Genomic DNA, 22,347 nt, shown 5'->3' on the forward strand with positions numbered 1-22,347 from the left:
AGATGGATCAGCGGATGGAGTTCTCCCTAGTTGAGAGGGAGTGTTAAAATAGGCAACTAGGGCCAAACTCCATGTGGGTCATCTTATCTATGGCAGCTGATATTTTTCTTGGATCCCTCTCATCGAGAGGTGTACGATTGATCTAAAGATCATCCGATTCCGATAAGTATTCATGGAGTTATGAATTTATTTGTGTTATAAGACAATCCGTCAAGGTCGGCCAGCAACTAAACAACACCCACATGTGCTCAACGTTTTACTATAAAAAGAGATGACTTGAGAGTCATTTCACACACACTTCTCTCTTGATTTCTCTCCACTTGTCTTGGGTTTTAGTGTGAGAGAAATCTAGGAGGAAGAAGCCCTAAACGTTGGAGGAAAGGAGGCTGCCCTAGCCGCAGCAAAGAAGACAGGCCAGCGAAGCCATGGAAGGATCCTCTACGCTGCCTTAACGCTGACCTAAAGAAGCCCTAACCGCAATCCTAAGGAAGCCCTAGCCGCAGTCCTAAGGATGCCCTAGTGCAACGTGAAGGAGGATAAGCCGCAGCAAGAAGAGGCCAAGGCAGCGAAGGAGTTAAGGTTTGTTTCAGGGCTAACCGAGCTGCTATTAGAGGGTCGAGGAGCTGAGCTTGGAGGTTGAGTTGAAGAAGGGTGAACGCAGGTCTGATTGGTGCAGTGAAAAGGTAAGGGAAGTCTATTTTGAATGGGTTGTAGGTGACAACAAGGACTGTGGTAGGCCGCAAGCCTAACCACTTCAATGCAGGGACACCGTGGAGAGGTTTTGGGCTAGATTTGTGCCCAAAAAAACAGCACGTATGTGGAGGACTCTTCCTTAGTAGGACCGCAGAGATTAAGAGTTGTTTTGGTGGATGGTTAAGGGTTGTTGCTGCATGACCAGCTGCCCTAACCAGTCACAATATAAACAACAGTGAAAGAAGACTTAGAACAGCAGTGTTTAAGGTTGTTGGGTTGCTGTAGGTTACAATGGGACAGCAACAACAATGTGAAGCAAGCACATGGCAGCGATAGCATGGTGCTGCAATTAGGACAGCATCATGGTACAACAACAACAGTGGGACAGCAGCATGTTGGGACAACAACAACAGTGGGACAGCACATGATGATAGGACAGCGCAATAACAATGATGGGACAATGCAATAACATGCTAACAAATGGGACAGCAATGACATTGTGCAGCATGGCAAATGGGACAACAAGGATATGATGCTTGGTGGAGCATGGCAAATGGGACAGCAAGGATATGATGCTTGGTGGAGCACGGCAAATGGGACAGCAAGGACATGGTGCTTGGTGGAGCAAGGCACAATGGGATAGCAGCTATGACATGGTACAACAATGTCACATCGGGACAACATGGCAAGCATGGTGCAGCAAGCTATGACATGGTGCAGCAATGGCACATGGGTGTAGCATGGTGCAGCATGGTGAGGTGCAGCATGATGATGAGGAGCAACACAATGATAGGTGCAACATGGTTAAGGAGTCACCTGGGAGAATCAGTTGAAGCAGCTTGTCTTCAACTGAGTTCAGCTACCTCATGTATCATATTCTTAAAGATGATCTATGCTCTTATTTAGATAAGTCAAAGTGTTGACTTCTGATGCATATGTACCATCTCTCTCTCTCTGCTGAACTATTGAAGAACATATAAGAAGAATTGATCAAGGGTTTCCCCAAATTGGGGTTTGTTCCTGGCTAGCGCCACATCTTGTGTCCTCTTGTCTTGGCTTGTCTTCTGCGATCTATGTTTATGTTCTATCTGCAATTTACTATAATGATGATGTGATTGCTAATCTGGAAAAGATATTGAGCTAACTGTGAAAATTGAAATAAATTGGTCTAAACATAGAACATACCTAAAATTAACAACAAGTGTCCAAAATTAGTGTGCAAAAAGAGAGAATGAGACAAACATGGTTGAGACTTGGTTGCTCTATTGTTATAGATGGATGGACTGACATCCAAAAACGCCCACTAATCAACATCATAGTGACATCTACAGAAGGTCCATTCTTTCTTAAAGTTGTTGACTGTTCTGGAAAGTGCAAGGATGCATCTTTCCAATTTAAGCTTCTTCGAGAAGCTATAAAGGATGTTGGGGTTGATAGTATGGTGCAGGTTGTGACAGATGCAGAACAGTTTGTAGATCAGTCGTGTTATTGATTCAGAGCAAGTATCAACCTAAGTAGCAGGAAACGCTGGGCAGGGGTCCGTTTCCGTACGGAAACGAAACGGAAACGGGTTTCCCCGTACCGTACGGCGTGGAAACGAGTTTCCGTCCGTACGGGCGCGTTTCCCGAGATGGAAACGCGCCCGTACGGACGGAAACTCGTTTCCACGCCGTACGGGCCCCGTTTCCTGTAAAAAAGCACTTGTTTTTTAAAAAAAAAAATTCCTAATTAGTTTAGGGTTTAGCTTAGGGTTTCTAATCACTTCTAGAAAGCGTTTCTAAAGTTATAAAAGAGTTGTGCCTCTCATTCTCTCATCACACTATTCAGCAAGGAGTTTCTCTTGGAGATTGGCAGTTGTTTCAGTAGCTGGTGTTTTGAGCATTGAGCAAAGTAGATTTCAGCAGCGGGAGAAAGAGATTTCAGCAGCAAGAGAAGGAGATTTCAGCAAGAGATTTCTGTAGCAGCAGATTTGGCTCAGCTACAGCCATATTTATCTTCTCTTTTCTGGCATTTCCGGGTAGTTTCAACCACAGAAAATTAATTTGGGTAAGCCACATTCATTTTGTTAATTTTTTCTTACTATTTCTTCAAATTTTCTAGGGTTTATGCAGCTAAATTGCTGAAAAACGTTTTTTATTTATAGATTTGTTTTTTAATTTTATTTTTGCAGCAGATTTGGCTCAGCTACAGCCATATTTCTCCTCTTTTCTGGCATTTTAGGGTAGATTCAGCCACAGATAATTCATTTGGGTAAGCCACATTTATTTCTTAGTTTTTTCCTTACTATTTCTTTAATTTTTCTAGGGTTTATACAGCCAAAAATATGAAAAACGTTTTTATAAATTTATTATTTACAGATTTGTTTTTTTAATTTATTTTTGCAGCAATGGCTTCCAGCCAAAGTGCAGCTGCAACTTCAAACCCTAGGGCCAACCCAAGGGCTGAATATTATCCTCTTTGGAGGCATGTGGTGAAGCTTCAAAAATGTGGAGGTGGTGGCTCATGGGAATGGCGATGCACTCTTTGCAATATTACGTACAAGGGCTCCTACCCAAGAGTGAAGGCGCATCTGTTGCATGGAGGAGGACAGGGGATTGTGGGTTGCACAAAAACAGCAGATCCGTTGGTAAGGAGGGCATATCAAAGAGAGCAAGATGAGGCGGATGGTACTAAGAGGAGGCATGATGAGCATACTCAGGCTACATCTAACGTTGAGCCAAGGATTGTAGTTGAAGCAAGAAAGAGGAGAGGTGGTCTGGGTCACAGTCAAGAACATGAACAAGCAGCACCCAAACATACCAGAGGCTCAGGGGCATCCCAATCAGTTCAGGATAGCAGAATTGCTAGATTGGTGAATGTGCAAGCAAGAGAAGAAGCTGATTCCAGAGTTGCCAGGTGCATTTATGCATGTGGTATCCCATTCAATGTTGTTCGCTCTCCTTACTGGCAAGATATGTTGAGGGCAGTTAACAAAGCTCCTCAAGGGTACAAGGGGCCCAACTATGAGAAAGTCAGAACCCAGCTTCTCAAAAATGAGAAGGAACTTGTGGAGGACGTTTTAGCTCCAATTCGTTCTTCCTGGAGTAGCTCTGGGGTTACCATAGTCTCAGATGGTTGGACAGATATGAGGCGCAGACCATTGATAAATATCATTGCCACTTCCCCCAAAGGAGCAATGTTTATCAAGGCAGAAGACTGCTCAGGAGAGGTGAAAGATGCACAGTTCATTGCTGATATTATTATAAAAGCTATTGAACAAATAGGGGCTAACAGGGTGGTGCAAGTTATCACGGATAATGCACCAGTTTGCAAAGCTGCAGGTTTGATTATTGAGGGGAGGTATGACAACATATTTTGGACACCATGCATTGTCCATAATCTGAATCTGATCTTAGAGGAGATCGACAACAAAGTTTCCTGGATAAAGGAAGTCACAGGGGATGCAAGGGAGATTATCAAATTCATCACCAACCACCACCAGTCTCAGGCCATATTTCGAGAGTACTCCAAATTGGAGTTGTTAAAAGTTGCTGAGACAAGATATGCCTCAAACTTCGTGATGTTGCGCCGCCTTGTTGAGGTTAAGCATGCATTAGTTTCTATGGTGGTGAGTCAACTGTGGATTGAGTGGAGACAAGCAGATTCAGAGCGGGGATCTATGGTGCGTAGATTGTGCCTTGATGAGGATTGGTGGAGCAAGGTAGATTTCTTGCTAAAGTTCACAACCCCTGCATTTGAGCTTCTCCGGAGTGCTGACACTGACCAACCTTTCTTGGGAGAGGTATATGATGGCATGGATTCCATGGTTGAGAAAACTATGGAAATCATTTCGCAGGAGTCTCCACAACTTCTGTTTGTTGATGATCATTTTGCTGGTTTGATCAAGAAAATCATTGTTGACCGGTGGAACAATTTCAATACACCATTGCACACTTTAGCACATGCTTTGAACCCCAAATTTTATGATGAGGAGCTTATTGCTAAAAGCAATGGGAAGAGGAAGGCACCCCATAAGGATAGAGAGGTGGCTACTGGGGTGAAAAAAGCACTAATGAGAATGTTTCCTTCTCACCTACATAGGGAGGTAAAGGAGGAATTTGCCAGTTTTGCTGCAGGAATAGATGATTATGCAGATATATCAGCTTTGGAGGAGAGAAGCACCATGAATCCAGTTAGGTGGTGGATTTGTCATGGAGCAAATGGTGTACATTTGCAAAGCCTTGCCATTCGTATTCTTTCACAAGTGGCAAGCTCTTCATCAGCAGAAAGGAATTGGAGCACTTATGGTTTTATTCATTCTGTGAAGCGCAATAGGTTGGGCTCACAGAAAGCAGAGGATCTTGTTTATGTGCACTCCAACCTTCGCCTTGCATCTCGTAGGGGTCCAGAATACAACAGTGGTCCTTCTAAAGAATGGGATGTGGATGCAGAAAATCCTGATTTGGATCTCTCTCTTGCTGCCCTGAATATTGAGGAGGATTCTGGAAGTGGAATTGGTGCATCATCTTCTTCAGCACCACCATCCACTGTTGAGCATTCTGCTGCTTCTATTTTTGATGAGGATTGTTATGATGAGGATTAGTCTTTTGTGACTTGTCTCTATAGTTCTTGCAGCCTTATAGTCTTTATTGTACTTGCAGCCTCATATACTAATATAAATAAAGGCTGATTTTGATTTTCCAGTTCCTATATTTTTATTTTCATTATGTGATGACTCATGAGTAAATGTGATCATTGTGATGTAAATTTAATCTTAATGTTAAAATGTTTAAGTAAATGTATCATTAATGCTTTATGATTGCAGTCTTGCACATATATATATTAATAATTTTTAAATGTTTTTAATATATATATATATATATATATATATATATATATTATATATATATCGCGTTTCCCCGTTTCCAAAATTCGGGGAGGTCGCGTTTCGTTTCGCTTCCGCGTTTCGTGTCGCTTCCCCGTTTCCCCGTTTCGTGCAACTTAGGTATCAACATATTTTTTGAACTCCTTGTTATGTGCATGCAGTCAATAATGCACTAAACGACATTGGAAAAGTTCAGTGGATATTAGACTTGGTGACAGTTGCTAGAGATGTGCAGATGTTTATCTGCAACCACCACACCTCCTTGGCCATGTACAGGGCTCACACAAGGAAGGAATTCCTCAAGCCCACTGATACTAGATATGCTAGCTATTTTCTCTTATTGGAGAGGATGCTAGAGGTACAAGCACCACTACAATCCTTGGTTGTGAGTCCAGAGTGGTGAAGGTGGTCAGAATCAAAGACAGACTTGGGGAAGAAGGTCGGGCTTCTGGTGTTGGACAATGATTGGTGGGTAAATTATTCTTATTTGGTGTCATTCTTGGTCCCTATTATGGAGGTCATTCATTACACTGATTCAAATGCTCCTATACTTGGAAAGATCTATGAGATCTTTGATAGTATGATGGATCATGTGAACATACCCATTTAGTAGAGGGAGCCCTCATTAGAGTTTTATACATCCCAGATTCGACCCATCATTCAACGTAGGTGGGATTGCATGAACACACCTTTGCACATGGCAGCATATGCATTAAACCCAAAATGGTGTTAGAAAATTATATATTACAGAGCAATGGAACACATAAATATTGCAGAAATATAAACACAGAAAACACATAAAACAAGAGAGACACAAATATACGTGGTTCACCCAGTTTGGGCTACGTCCACGGAGAAACAGCCAGTCCTTCTTTTTATATTATCCAGCAAACTGAAGAGATACAACCTACAGCGGATCCATTGTAATTCCCTCTTCACTCTCAATCTCCTCTCTCTTCCTCACTCAGAATACAGATATCCATAGGCGCAAAACAATTCCCTCATATATAGCGAGGAGTTGCCTTCTAGGGCAAAAAAACCCTAAATCAAACATAACTTCTACCGTCAACTCTCCGCCTAATGAACGGCCCAGATTGACTACGAAATTACAACATTTTACAAGGCAATTTCACATCTATTCTTAGCTTCGAGGGCGCTGCCCCCGATCCCCCCGCCAGGGGGGAGCTCCCAAAGGTCGCAGTCACCCCCCCTAGACCCCCCCCTGCAGCGAATATTTTACAAGCGGCGTTGTCGCCCCATTACAAACTGGGGTCCAATGCGGCGATACCTTTGAATACATAAGATAATCAAGCTCCACACCCAACAATCTCCCACTTGGAGACTGATTATAGCAACGGTGGTTACGAGCGACGTTGCCGCCCCATTATGAACTGGGTTCCAATGCGGCGATACCTTTGAATACAGAAGATAATCAAGCTCCACACCCAACAATCTCCCACTTGGAAACTGATTATAGCAACTCCACCGTTGCTTCATTTGCTGGACAATGACTCCACTTTGGACCTGGTTGTTTCTCATCTTCTTCATCATACTTGAAGACCAATTGAAACTGAGCAAATTCTCAATTTCTCCCTAGTTACAACTTTTGTTAACATATCTGTAGGATTCTGGCTAGTGTGTATCTTTTCCAGCTTCAACTGTCCATCTTCCAACGCTGATCGTATGAAATGGTACTTGAGCTGTATATTTTGTCTTGGAATGAAATGCAGAGTTCTTTGCAAGATGTATGGCACTCTGGCTGTCACTGTATAACTTGCCCAAATCCTACTTCTTACCCAATTCATCCAGAAACCTTTGTAACCAAATCATTTCTTTACTAGCCTCTGTAGCAACAACATACTCTGCTTCTGTTGTTGAGAGTGCAACAACACTTTGCAGTTTTGAGACCCAACTGACAGCTGTTCCACCTACAGTAAACACATACCCTGTTGTGCTCCTCATGTTATTTCTATCACCCGCCATATCTGCATCAACATATCCCTGTAGAGCAATGTTTGAACCACCAAATCATAATGCTTGATTTGTGGTACCTCTCAAATACCTGAGAATCCACTTCACCGCCATCCAATGTTCTTTTCCTGAATTGTTCATGTACCTGCTTACAACTTCCAATGCATGTACAATATCAAGCCTTGTGGGGACCATTGCATACATTAAGCTTCCAACTGCTAATGCATATGGAACTTTAGACATATGAGCCATTTCTTCCTGAGTCTTGGGACACTCCTTACTTAATTTGAAATGGCTAGTCAAAGGTATACTAACTAGTTTTGCATTCTGCATATTAAACATTTTCAACACCTTTTCTATGTACTCACTTTGAGACAATGTTAATTTGCAATTCTTCCTGTCTCTAGTTATTCTCATACCAAGGATTTGTTTTGCAGCACCCAAATCCTTCATTGCAAATGAGTTTGCCAATTTTATTTTGAGCGCATTTATTTCCTGCATGTTAAAACCTGCAACAAGCGTGTCATCTACAGAAAATAACAATATAATATAGCTGCCATCATTTTTCCTTTTGAGATAAACACAATGATCAGAGTGACATCTAGTATAACCTTGTTCAAACATAAACCTGTAAAATTTTAGATACCACTGCCTTGGAGCCTGTTTTAAGCCATACAAGCTCTTCGTCAACTTGCACACTAGTTTCTCCTTCCCTTTTACCTCATATCCTTGTGGTTGCTGCATATATATCTCTTCCTCCAAATCCCCATGGAGAAAGGTTGTCTTTACATCTAACTACTCAAGATGCAAATCTTCAGCTGCTACTAGACTTAAAATAGTTCTGATTAAAGTCATTTTAACTACAGGAGAAAATATGTCATCAAAGTCTATACCCTTTTTCTGTGCAAACCCTTTCACCACAAGTCTAGCTTTATAGTTTTTTCTACCTCCATCTTCTTCCTTCAACTTGTAAACCCATTTATTCTGCAATGTTGTTTTACCTGCAAGCAACCTGACTAAGTCCCAAGTCTGGTTATGTGCTTAAGTAGTCCATCTCTTCTTTCATGGCTTGCTCCCACTTCTTCCTAGTTTCTACCTGCACTTCTTCTTCATAACATTCTGGTTCACTAGAATCAGTCAACAATACATAATATAATGAAGGAGAGTATCATTCAGGGGGTCTACTTATCCTAGTAGATCTTCTAACACCACTTTCAGGTGTTTGAGGTGCTTGTTGTTGTTGTGGTTGTTGTTCTGGCTGTTGATCATTATGATTTTCAGGCACCATCACTTTTCCTGTGATCTCGTCAAGCACTGTGTATTCTCTATTTTCTTTTTCCTGTTTCTTTTCCTGCAGCTGATCCTTATACAAAATCTTTTCATTGAATATGACATCTCTACTCCTAATGATTTTGTATTTTTCATAATCATAAAAGCGATAACCAAAATCATTAACACCATATCCAATAAAGGTACATTTCTTTGATTTTGCCTCAAGCTTTGTTCTATTTTCTTTATTAATGTGGACAAAGGCTTCACAACCAAAAGTCTTTAAAAAGGAGTAGTTTACCTTTTTACCTGTCAATGCCTCCTCTGAAATACCACCATCCAAGGAACTTGAAGGCCCTCTGTTTATTAGATAAACAGCAGTATCTACAGCATTTGCCCAAAATTGTAAAGGCAATCCTACATGCAATCTCATGCACCTTGCACGCTCCACGATTGTCATGTTCATCCTTTCTGACACACCATTTTCTTGTGGTGTTCCTGGAACTATCTTCTCTCTACGAATTCCATTCTCTGAACAGTACATATCGAACTCTTTGTTGCAATATTCACCTCCATTATCTGATCTGAGACACTTCAACCTTTTTCCTGTCTCATTTTCAACCAAAGCTTTCCATTTCTTGAAAGTATCAAATACATCAGATTTATTTCGAATACAATAAATCCAAGTTGTTCTGGTTGCATCATCAATAAAAGTAACATAATAATGAGAGCCACCAAGAGATGATACCTAAGCAGGTCCTCATACATCTATATGCACAAGCTCTAATTTTTCACTCTTCTTTTTTTTCCCAACTCTAAGGAATCTGACTCTCTTCTGTTTTCCATAAACACAATTCTCACAGAATTTTAAATCAACATGCTTCAAACCTGGCAACAAATTTCTTGAGTGAAGAATCTACATCCCCTTCTCACTCATATGCTCGAGCCTATGATGCCACAATGCCATATCTTCTTCTATAGAGGTTAAAGCATTAACAGAATTAGAAATACCATTGCATAAATACAATGTACCAACCTTTCCTCATTTCGCTATTACCAGGGATCCTTTAGTGACCTTCCAGGTTTTATCTGTGAAAGTAGTTACGCAACCTTCACCTCCCAACTGCCCCGTTGAAATCAAATTTTTCTTCAGATCTGGAACATGCCTTACCTCCTTCAATAGCCATTGATTTCCATTTTGCTATTTTATGAAAACTGTAACCATTCCAATGATTTTACAGGGTTTATCATCACCCAATCGAACATGTCCAAAATCTCCTTGAATATAATCATAAAAATGTTTCCTATCAGGTGTGGCATGGAATGAGGCCCCTAAATCTACCACCCAAGCATCAATAATATTTTCTAATGAAAGAATCAAAGCATCTTGCAACACATCACTTGTTACATTCGCTTCATGATTATTTTCTTGTTGCGTGTCTCCTTTTTTTCCCTTCGAGACTTGCAGTCTTTCTTCAGGTGTCCTTTCTTCCTGCATTTCCAGCATACTATCCCCGATCTAGACTTGGATCTGCCTTTTCTTGACTTACTGCGATATCCAGGGCTCTTTCCTCTTTCCATTTTTCTTCCCCTAGTCTCTGCAATCAAAGCATTACCTGATGTCTCACCGAAGCTTTTCCGTCGCATTTCCTCACTAAGGATTGCACCGACAACATCATCAAACTTTAAAGTACTAAATCCAGAGACAGAGTTACTAATGGCCATAACTAAACCATTCCAACTTTCTGGCAATGAGCACAGAAATAACAGAGCCCTAACTTCATCATCAAAAGTTACCCCTACAGAACGTAATTGACTGGTAACTGTATTAAACTCATTTAAATGATCAGCAACAGATCCACCTTCTGACATCTTCATATTAAATAAACGCTTCATAAGAAATATTTTATTTGAAGCCGCGGGTTTTTCATATAGTTTGGCCAATGTCGACATTGAACCCTCTATTGTCTTTTCCTTTGAAGTATTAAACGCTACCAACGCCGCTAGGCACAGTCGTATTGTTCCAAGTGCTTTTCTGTCGAGATTATCCCATTTTGTGTCCGTCATACTCGTCGACTTCTTTGTCTTTCCGCTCAATGGTTGGTACAAATCTCTCTGGTACAAATAATCTTCCATCTGCATCTTCCACAGCTGGTAGTTTTAGCCATTAAATTTTTCGACCCTAAACCTACCATCTTCCGCCATTGCTCCCACTCGAACCAGGAACCCTTCTCTCCTGTGAGTTTATCAGCCAAAAAAGGACCTTCGGCTCTGATACCAGTTGTTAGAAAATTATATATTACAGAGCAATGGAACACATAATATATTGCAGAAATATAAACACATAAAACAAGAAAGACACAGATATATGTGGTTCACCCAGTTTGGGCTACGTCCACGGAGAAACAACCAATCCTCCTTTTTATATTATCCAGCAAACTGAAGAGATACAACCTACAGCAAATCCGCTGTAATTCCCTCTTCGTTCTCAATCTCCTCTCTCTTCCTCACTTAGAATACAGATATCCATAGATGCAATACAATTCCCTCATATATAGCGAGGGGTTGCCTTCTAGGGCAAAAAAAAACCCTAAACTAAACACAATTTCTACCGTCAGATCTCCGCCTAATGAACGGCCTAGATTGACTACAAAATTACAACATTTTACAAGGCAATTTTACATCTATTCTTAGATTCGAGGGCGCTGCCCCCGATCCCCCTGCCGGGGGGGCTCCCAAAGGTCGCCCCTGGACCCCCCTAGACCCCCTTGCAGCAAATATTTTACGGGCAGCGACGACAAACTAGGGTCCAATGCAGCGATACCTTTGAATACAAAAGAGAATCAGGCTCCACACCCAACAAATGGTATGTTGAAAGGCCTGGGAGTGTTGAGAAATCTATAGGGCAATGATTAGAGTGATTTCTCTTTACTTGATAGCAGATTGTGATGTCTTTTTATTTCTCTTACTTATTAGCTTCTCTTATTATTATTATGTTTGTGTATCATCAAACAGCTACCAAAACAAGAAGAACAAGAACACAGAATATAGGCTGCAAGCCAGGGCCAAAACCTCTCCACTTGAGAGGAAAACCCGCAAATCTCTTCTCTTCCTTATAGATTCTTCAATTGATGAATTCCAAGACCTTCAGACCAAGACCAAGTCTAACCTTTTCGGATGATGTGCTTTCTTTGTCTAAGTCAAACCCAGTCAAATCTCTTCCAGTAGAACAATTTCCACCCCCAGCTACAAAATTTCGGCCTCCACTGCAGACCTGAAATTTTTGGCTCCCCAGTAGTTGTTGTTGCCACACGTGTGAGCCTCGTTTAGCCTTCCAAGGCTTCCTTAGACCTTCGCTTGGATTTCTCTGACTTCTAGAGCTTGAGGATGACCTCTAGTGACCTTCGCTTGACCTTCTTGTCTTCTTTTCTCCAAGATCGAACTTGTAGATGAAAACCCTAGATTTGTTGCAGAAACCCTAGTCCTCCTTCGCACATGTGAGAGAGAAATAGCCCAAACCAAAGTCTTCTTTATCCTCTTCCTTCTTCGTTGCCTTCTTCTTCTTCCTTCTTCGCTAGAATGAGTGAGTGATGAATGTGCTTCAAGGAGGTCGAGTTTCCTCCTTTATATAGGCTCTTCAAGGTGGACGTGGCTCCTCATTTTAGGCCGACTTGCCAGCTGCCAGGCCGACTTGGTCTTGAAGGGTATTTTGACACTTTTTTTACAAGTTACAAAGTGCCCAAAGGGGTCTTCAACTTATGACAATGACTCTTTTGACTTCTTGACTTAGGACAAACCCTAGAAGCACTCAATGGATGCTTGACCTATAAAATAAAGGACCTTGAACATTGAACATGAAACCCATGCTCTAAAAATAATAATAATAATTTTCTTTCATTTTACAATTTACAAGAATCAAAAGTACATTTCATATTTATGAAGACCAAACCTAGTTACACATTTTCAACAATGAGAGTGCCTCCTATTGATGATCCTACGGTAAAGAATGACTTCCTAGATGCAATTGCAAAGATGTACAATGAGGAGGAGGGGGCAAAACTTCGAAGACAATTTGTTCGGTTTGCATCTCTTAGTGGCCCCTTCAACACACGTGGTGCTCAAGTAGATCGCATAGATCTAGCCCAAGATGACTTGATTGGTTGGTGGTCTCAAATTACTAGTTCCTCTGCAACAGAGAGGAATTGGTCCACATATAGCTTCATCCACTCTATCAAGAGGTACAAGATTACCTCTAGAAGAGCGGAGAAGTTAGTTGAAATGCACAGTGCCTTACATCTTGAGCATAGGAAGACACCTGAGTATTTGAAGGGACCAGCGACACGATGGGATGTTGATCCAAAGGATGATGTACAGGTAGATATGGAGGGACTTTATGAGACACAAATGGGGCTGGTTGGTGTGCCACTTAGCACGTTTGAGAATGCAAGTGATTTTGGTTCAAATGTTGACGTGGTTGATCATGATTTATTCATGCGGCAACCGGATGCAGAGACTAGCAAGGCATTACCATGAGCAATTATGCTCATTTGTCGTTTGATATGTTCTTATGTTATCTGCTTTTCAGTTTCAAACTTCAATTGTAGACTTCAATTTGTTTTGAATCTTGATATATGATATATTAGACTTGACAATATAAAAATTTGAATCTTGATGTAACAGACTTGACTTTTATTTTAATATTCAGTGTTCACAGTTGGAACTTCAAAATGGTTTAAACTTTTATTTTCATTGTACATTGTTACAGTTACATGTATGATTGTATCGTGTTTTTCGTTTTAAATTTGTTTCAATTATATGATTCATCAATTTATCCTTCATGATATAAGTGTTACATAATGATAAAGACAGTTAAATTATAAAATTTCAATGATATATTTATAAGTTTTTAGTATTTTTATTTTACTATTTTCGCTGAGGTCCCTTGTGTTAACGACCTCGACGTCCCCCCACGTTTCCTAAAAATTGCTGGGGAGCTTTTGCATAGGCCACTACTGTGTATCCCCACTCCCCCATCCCCACTTCCCGGAAACTTTGTGGAACATTGGCAATTAGGCTGTGATAAAATCTCTCTTAAGTCTTTCATGGGACCAGAAATAGTACTTAATGTTGGAATAAGCAACGAGATAATTGAAGGGGATTCCATTGCTAACTTGATAATTAGTTTGATGTAGGATAAACAGAATTTAGATAAATACTTTCCATAAAATAGAAGTGGAGGACCTATGATTTTAATGAAGGGCTTCTAATTTTAGGAGGGAGGAAAAGGAAATGATGGTAAAAGAAGGTCAAACTCCGTGTGGGAGGGCAACTTTAAGGGATAATTACTTCCTAGTGGCAAATTTTCCAGGTAATATTTAGATAGATGGTGCTTCAATCTCATGCAGAATCATCAAAGGATACTTCCAATTAGATTGCCCAACACGACAACTACAAAAATGAACATGCAAGATTAGAGGGACTCAAGGAGTAAGTGCAGACAATATAGCCTCTCTTGCTTTCCTAGATAATAAGATCAAATGAGATTAGTAATGTTCAACTAATGACCACAAAAGTAGGTCAATGGGACTAAAAGAGGATAAACAGAATATTATATATATATGAACAAAGCTACAAAAGGCTAAAAGACTAACTCCAAGAAAGAGAGATATAGAGACATAAACCTAGCATAGCCATATAAATGAAAAGGTTGCTAAACGCCAATAGGGATCAATCCAGATTCCATAGTAGGCATCAAGACACTTACCTCATGATACATCTCATATTGCCAAGATTAAAAAAAAATCTTAAAAATTAACTAGCTTATAGCTTTATTTTAAACTAATTTAATTATTAATAATTGTAAAAAAATATGACTCAAACATATATACATTTTAAAAAACATGTAACAAGAAAAGTATAGTAAAGCAACAAAGCAATAAAAGTTCAATGTCGTAGATAAAAACGGAATCTAACACTTGTAAACATGACATTTTTTAATTAAATTGAAAAGCAAAAAGGAGAATAACTACCTTTGAAATAATTCTCAACCTTATATCCTAATTACATTTAAAAATATTCCATAAATATTCTGTGGAGGTTAAATCCTTACCATCCACCTAATAATTATCAATAATTAAATTCAAATTCTAGAAACCCTATTCCAAAATAGATACAAGAGTACAAAAGCATAACTGGTACAAAAGCAAAATCCCATCAAGAACAAGTACAAAATCAAAATCCCATCAAGAACTAGTCAAGAAGCTTTCTGAAGTTAATTATTTTTAAGCCCGTGGGGAAGGGAGTCATATTGTCATAAACAGACTGCAACTGGGAAGTTTAAGGTGAAAAAAGCATGGCATTAAGAGTGCAGCAAATCCACTTCTTGGGGATGGTGAAATCGATGTCTGTTCTAGCAAAGGCTGGCCAACCATATTATAGGTGATCGGGAAAACATAATAGAAATGTTACTTCTGGAGCAGAGTTCATAAAAAGCAGAAAGAAAAAAGAGGTAGTGGGGAGAGAAGAATCAAGAGATTATAAAAATTGACTATGATTCAGAAGAGAATCGGCAAGATATCAGACATGTGGAGCAGGATCGTAGCTGGCTGGAGAGGTTGATGGAGCAAGGGTAGTAATATAGGATTGCCAACCTAGAGAAATTGCCAACCTGAATCCCAAATCCAGGACCCTCTCACGCCAAGAAGATATCAGATCTCACCACAGACATCAGTGCAAAGATATATGATTCCTGGTTTATTATGCTCAGGTTCTTCAGAGGATAGAGACAAATCTAAATGACTTCCTACAGAGAATTCCACCTCTGATCAATGGAGCATTGGATAAAGGTTGAGCAGAGGAACCATCCCAGGAGTTCGTGGATCTGCTGTGGAGGATCAGAGTTTAGGAGGCCAAAAGCGAAGCAACTGCAGGAGTTAAATCATTAATGGACACATTCATAGGCAATAACTTACTATCAAAATTCAGATTGAAGCTCTGAAATTTGGGCTCTGCCATCAAGCAACAGATAGGCCAATTTTGGATGGTACATCATATGATATGATAGCGTATGTCAGAGCATGTTGAATAACAAAAAGCCCCATACACTGTGATTGACAAAGTAAGCGCCGAGACAGAAATGGGCGAGGAGCATTGGTAAAGGTCTTGGGTTCTCGTGGATAAAACCTATCTTCAACGTCATGGGCGACACGTTTAAGCAATCAGACAGAAAGACATGATGTAATCCATCCTGACTAATACCGAAAAGGAGTATAGAATTAAATGAAACGAACCTACTCGGGAGATGAGATGGATTTGGGAGCGTGGAGCAGCAAACTTCCAGGCATCCGCATCCAACGCTTTCACTTCTTTGTCAAGTGCCGCCTCCACGTCCTCCTTCAGGGCTGCATCCACCAGAGACAAAAATGAACCACGAATTTTCATAACCGAAATATGCAAACAGTGAAATGAAATCTTAAAAGCCCGATAGTTTTCTTCAAATTTGAGATCAATTTCGATCTTACTGTACCAACAAAAGTCCCATAAGCCAGACAGGTCTCAAACAAATAAAAGCACACAGACCCAGATATAGATTTGTGAGAGAGTTACCACTGAGGGTTTCCTCTTTGCGATCTTGGGTGAAGGTTAACTCTGTTGCCATATGGGCAGACAGAGTTTCGTCTATGTTATTTGAACTACTCATCTTTCCTTCGCTCAAACAATAGAAATGGTAAACAGAGAAGAATAGACCAGCGCACACTTCACAATTGTGAGTGCACAATTAAACAACCATTCGAAACCAACAATACATCTAAAACGCCTGTGCAGCTGCGGTTCATAAAGCCATTCAAATTTGAACAGTTGCGCTCATAAAGCCATTCAAATTTTAACAGTTCGTGTGCGATCATGGTCCTCTCAACCTCTAAAGTTTATATATATACTTATATATATATCAACGTGTTCAAAGGCGAAAGGAAACCAGCCATTTCAAATTGGGAGTTCTGTGTATATATATTTATGAAGCAAATCGCATTTGGACATATATATATACAAAATCATTCTTTCCTGAGAAAAAAAAATTATTAAAATTTGAAATAGAGAAAAATAAGGGTAATGAATTTGTTTATTTATTAATTCATTTTTTTTATATACATAATTTATATATTTATATTAAAACACATATAAATACATTAAAAGTTTATAAAAAAATGGGTTATAGTTCATTACAAGGATTGGTAAGGGTGATAAGAAATCTAATATAGTGTGATTTTATGTTTATGATATTGTTTTTAAAGGTAGTAAATTTTACATTAACATAATGGTTATTTGATTACAAAATGAGTATTTTTTTTACCTTTTTCTTTTCTTTTTTCTTTTTTGACAAAAAATGATAAAATATCATTTATTGATGGTAATGCATATACATGGGAGAGTCATTGACTCACCCTAATCAACAATTATCATGACCAACTCATATTACTCATAATTACAGTACAGTTTTCATTTTTGGAACTATTTGTGAAAGCAAAGATTATAAGAACACACTTGACTTGACGAATGTCATCTTTGTACTTCTATCTATGAGAAGATTATAAGAACACATGCTTCAATGAAAACTAGTCACTAGCATGGTTATGTTTACCACCTCTAAACTTATCTATTTTGCTTATAAAGTGAAATGGACTTGTATAGATGTTCGAGTTTCATTTGTTTCCCTTGTTGTTTTATATGTTTTCCCAATTACACAATGGGGCCTACCAGTAAGTGGAGGAGCAACAAACCCCAAACACCTTGTTGCATTTGAACTTGATGAAGACATTGTATCCTTTTTTGAATACGAAGTAGCCAATTCACGATATTTGTTCACCCCACGGAAGGAGTTTTACGATTATGATAATCTACATAAAAGAGAAAGGTGTTAAGGCCATATCCATGTCACAAGCCTCAAAGGGAGGGTTTGGCAACTAATTTGATGTTGCTTATCTTGATCGTCAATGTGTTATTAATGTTTCCTTTAGAGGTATCTTCTCTAATGATGACCGTCATCCTCTTGGGTTATTGCTTTGGACCATTTTCTTTAGAGGGATACGTTATTGCATAGAAATCATGTTGATGCTATGTCTATTGGTAAGTCCTACAATGTAAAGTTGTGGTCTCATAGTCCAATACTTAAACCCATCAAGAAATTTCCTTTATAAAATATGATATCTACTAGATCAAGACCCTAGCCAAGCTCAACACACATCCGCATATACATAATGATATATACACTCTTAGATCTTAACTTATGTCTAACCTACGAAATTTTCCAAATCTATTTCCAATGGTTTCCTAATGTAACAAAATCCATAAGTGGATGAGGAGACTCAACAATTTCACCCATAATAGGGTAGTTGTGATAATCATGGTTTTTGGATTAAAGCCTTTAAAACATTGTTTAACAAAGTGGCCAACTCTCCACCCAAAGCATGGCCCCTCTTCTAAGACCTTCATATGTCTCTTAGGGTTGGGAAAAAACACAATAAATAAATTATTGGAGCAAAAAATATATAGAATTTTATATAGCCTTGGTAGATTTAATAAAGTTGCAAAGTTTTATTTCCAATGGGCAAAGCCCGTTAAATCTACAAATTAAGTCATGTATCAATAACTAATGATGAACTCATTAATCTCTAGTATTTTTATATGGAATATTGAGGTATCTTTAGGTCTCTCGGTAATGAAAGTGTATGATAGAGAGACCTTGAGATCTCTTGATGTGGGAAAATGTTTTGAGATAGCAACACAAGTTCACCTACTGAAAGTGTTCAACTAGACTTTCCTTTGTTGAAATGGAAAACCCTCCTTGACTCATGACCCCTCTACCATTAGTTCTCTTTAATGTTTTTTTACTAATTGACCCAATTCACCTATGGTTTCTAAATGTGCTAATATTCAATGCAACTAGTATGCATTATGAAAGGTAGAGACCACAAGAAGGATAACATGTCTTTATCATTGACATTGAATTCAACTGGTTATCATAACATAAAATAAGTAGTAATCAAAGTAATGTTCATTTGCAATGAGATTAACAACATGTGGCATTCATCTTCCCAAGAAACCAAGGAAGCAATTACGACAAAGATCACTTACAGTCATCAGCAACTCCACAAGAGTATTATAACATTAGAAAAATAAAGCCTGTCTACATACACAAAGATAACTCCAACTACTAGTTAAAAATATGTTTCAAATCAAAAGTGTTAAACATAAATTAATGAAAGGCATGCAAAAGGTATAGAGAATAATATACCTCTACCATTAGCCCAATACTTTTAAACTTGCTATAAGAACAGAAGATAGTTTATGTATCTCAGGATTTATGTTCAACAAGTTAACATATTATATAACAAGCCAACATGAACACAATTATCAAGAGATTGTCCATTTTCCATAACATCCATGAGATAATATATACAAGCTCACAAGCAACCTAAGAAATGATGAATGGCAAAGATCTCTTACAACCATCGACCATTTCACAAGAGTATGATGCATGATGTAGAAATATCACTCTAGGCCACTATTCATATGTAGAAAGTAAGTGGACAAAATCATTCCTTTTTTATTAAAATTTGACAAAAAGTGCATTAGTGTAAAATATTTGGAAAAAAAGGAAAATAATAATAATAATAATGAATTTGTTTACCTTCCCGGATCCGGGTGTTTAATGGTTTGATCGGTACGTGGGCGGCTAAATGGGTTGGCGCGTGGCTCATTACCACCGCCACCCGGCCTCGCACATCTACAGTCTTTAATTCATATGCTCTCAACTTCAATGTTGCATTAATGCAGCCTGTCCTTCCCTACCAGCATGTTCATTCTTCTATCATGTCGCCCCTTCCTGGTTTCATTTGTACTCCTCCTCTGCGCTCGCGTCACTCCCTTACTGTCGCAGAGCCGCGCTCCCGGACCAGCCCTGGGAAACGTTGGGCTCTGGATCACTGGGTGGAATTATTGCTGGCCCTTCAGGTTCCTCACAGCCATTTCTGCAATTTTAACAGCAACTCGTCCTCTGTCCCTCCCACTGCCCCTCTGGGTGCTGAAGCTCAGCTACTTTTAGTCCCCTTCCGCCTCCTCAGTATTGCTACCAATCTTGAACCTCCTGCTCTTCCCACTATGCCCAGATTGCACCAGAGAATGAGTTGCAGGAGGGGAGGTTCCCGGGGGCAAGTAATCCACCAGGCCTCCTCCTCCACGACAGAATCCTCGTCATTCTTCTCAGACTTCTACTCTGACCGATATCCTGCTAGCAGGAGTGGTCATGGACAAGGTCGTGGGCAGTTTAATTTAGCAGCGTGCTCTCTCAATTCTCCTCCTAATACAACTCATCTTTAGTTCCCCTGTACTCTCAATAATGTCTCCTTTTTAGCCTCAGTCACCATTGAGCTGCGTGAGGTTACTTCTAGTCAGGCTGCCGTGACCTCTGGGGTGACTCTGGAGATGAGGGCGGAAGATAGGCATGGCACTACTCAGTTTGATAACAAGCAAAGTAAGGCTCCAGGTCCAAGTAAATGCATTGCAACCCAGGTCAAGGATAATCAGGCTGGTCCGAGCGTCCCTACTGGTGGTGGTTCTTCAAGCAAAGAGGGCCATCCCTCCGAGGACGAAGACCTCTACAATTATGGGTGCCGCATCATTGAAGAGCATCCCTCCACCTCTCATGAAGCCTAATCAGGTCTGCGTTCATTGATTTTTGTCTCTCTGTGGCTTGAAGGTGCTCAATTTCCTCCTGTTTTATCGTCGTGATATGTTAAACAGTTCTCATGCTCAATCCTTTGCTCCAAAGTCCAATAGCCGGTTTCCCCTGTGTGGAAGGCCATTTTTGGGCAATATGTTTTGGTCTCGAATTCAGTCACAGCTGTTTTTCAGGTATGAATTCAATTTTGATTTGGGCAGCGCCTCTCTGTTTTCTTGCCTGAGCCCAGTCATCTTGTTTTGGTTGCTGAATTTCCTCGGGTCAGTTTTCAGTTTCAGATACTATAATGGTGTTTTTCTGTTTCTATGTACTAGTCTTGGTCATGTTCCCAGAAGCCCTTCTGGTCGGTCTTCAGCAGGTTTTTTGGACAGTGTTATTGCCAATGGGAAAAGCCCATTAAATCTACAAATTAAGGCATGTATTAGTAGTTAATGATGAGTTCATTAATCTCTAGTATTTATATATGGAATGTTAAGGTATCTGCAGATATCTCAACAATGAAAGTGTCTAATAGAGAGACCTTGGGATCTCTTGATTATGGAAAATGTTTTGAGTCAACAACACAAGTTCACCAAGTGAAATCATTCAACTATACTTTCCTTTATTGAAATGGAAAACCCTCCTCTACTCACAACCCTTCTACCATTGGTTCCCTTTAATGCTCTTTTTCTATTTAAGACCTGGTTCACTTATGGTTTCTAGATGTGCTAATATTCAACACAACTATCTACCTATTACTACTCTATCTATCAACACAATATGGTTTAATGTTCTTTTACTATTTAAGACGTAGTTCACTTATGGTTTCTAGGTATGCAATGTGCAAGTAATTCATTTAACTATCTATCTTTCCTAAGCTAGAAGCACATATTAAATAGGACTAGTTTGATATGAAACATGAGGGAGGAACGGACCACAAGGAGGATAGCCTACCTCTATCATTGACATTGAATCCAACTTGTTATCAAAACATAAAATAAGTGGTAATTAAAGTAATTTCCATTTGCAATAAGATAAACAAGATGTGACATTCATCTTCATAAACAACCAAGGAAGCAATGAATGGAAAAGATAATTTATAACCATCAATAACTTCACAAGGATATGAAAACATGAGAAAAATAAACCCTCTCTACATACACAAAAAGATAAATCCAATTACTAGTAAAGAAAATGTGTTTCAAATAAAAATTGCTAAACATAAATTAAGGGAAAACATGCAAAAAGTATAGAGAATAGTCTACCTGTACCATTTACATAATATTTCCAAACTTACTATAAGAACTGAATGTAGTTTATGTATCCTGAGATTCACATCCAACAAGTTAACATATTGTATAATAAGCAAGCATGAACATGGCTATCAAGAAAATATCCATTTTCCATAACATCCACAAGATACTATATCCAAATTCTTAAGCAACCAAAGAAATAATTAATGGAGATGATCACTTACAACCATTGACAATCCCACAAGAGTATGGTTCATGATCTAGAAATGTCACTCTAGACCTCTATTCATTAGTATTTAGCCCCAATAAGCACAATAAAAATGACTTCACATTGTCGATGCATGTTCATAGTTCTATACCCCGTAGCAAAGGAGATAATCCTTGGGAGGATAATTATTGTTGTGTAGACATCCCTCAGGGGATTATTACCCACCACCTAAATTAATACTAGAACAACTGCAACAGAGCATTTATTTCATGCCTATCAACTTGAGCATTTTTTATGGTGTCATGACTTATGGGTATTGTATGAGATTAACCCCTTAGTCTATACTAGAGAGTGGGAAAAAATGTCTTTCACT

General features: G+C 39.2%; 1 protein-coding gene across 1 annotated transcript in view; it reads right to left on the bottom strand.

Annotated features, from left to right (window-relative positions):
• SAMBA (valine-tRNA ligase) overlaps positions 1-16,782 on the bottom strand; it is a 60,568-nt gene extending 43,786 nt beyond the window's left edge. Inside the window, 2 exon segments of the mRNA XM_089441236.1 lie at positions 16,087-16,197; positions 16,403-16,782. Of these exon segments, the coding sequence (XP_089297362.1) occupies positions 16,087-16,197; positions 16,403-16,496 (205 nt within the window). The 5' untranslated portion in view covers positions 16,497-16,782.
• Positions 16,783-22,347: the final 5,565 nt, after the last annotated feature.

The sequence above is a fragment of the Pinus tabuliformis genome, chromosome 9 (assembly GCF_031772625.1).
Source record: "Pinus tabuliformis cultivar Carrire ecotype Pingquan chromosome 9, CPIR1, whole genome shotgun sequence".
NCBI classification, from domain to species: Eukaryota; Viridiplantae; Streptophyta; class Pinopsida; order Pinales; family Pinaceae; genus Pinus; species Pinus tabuliformis.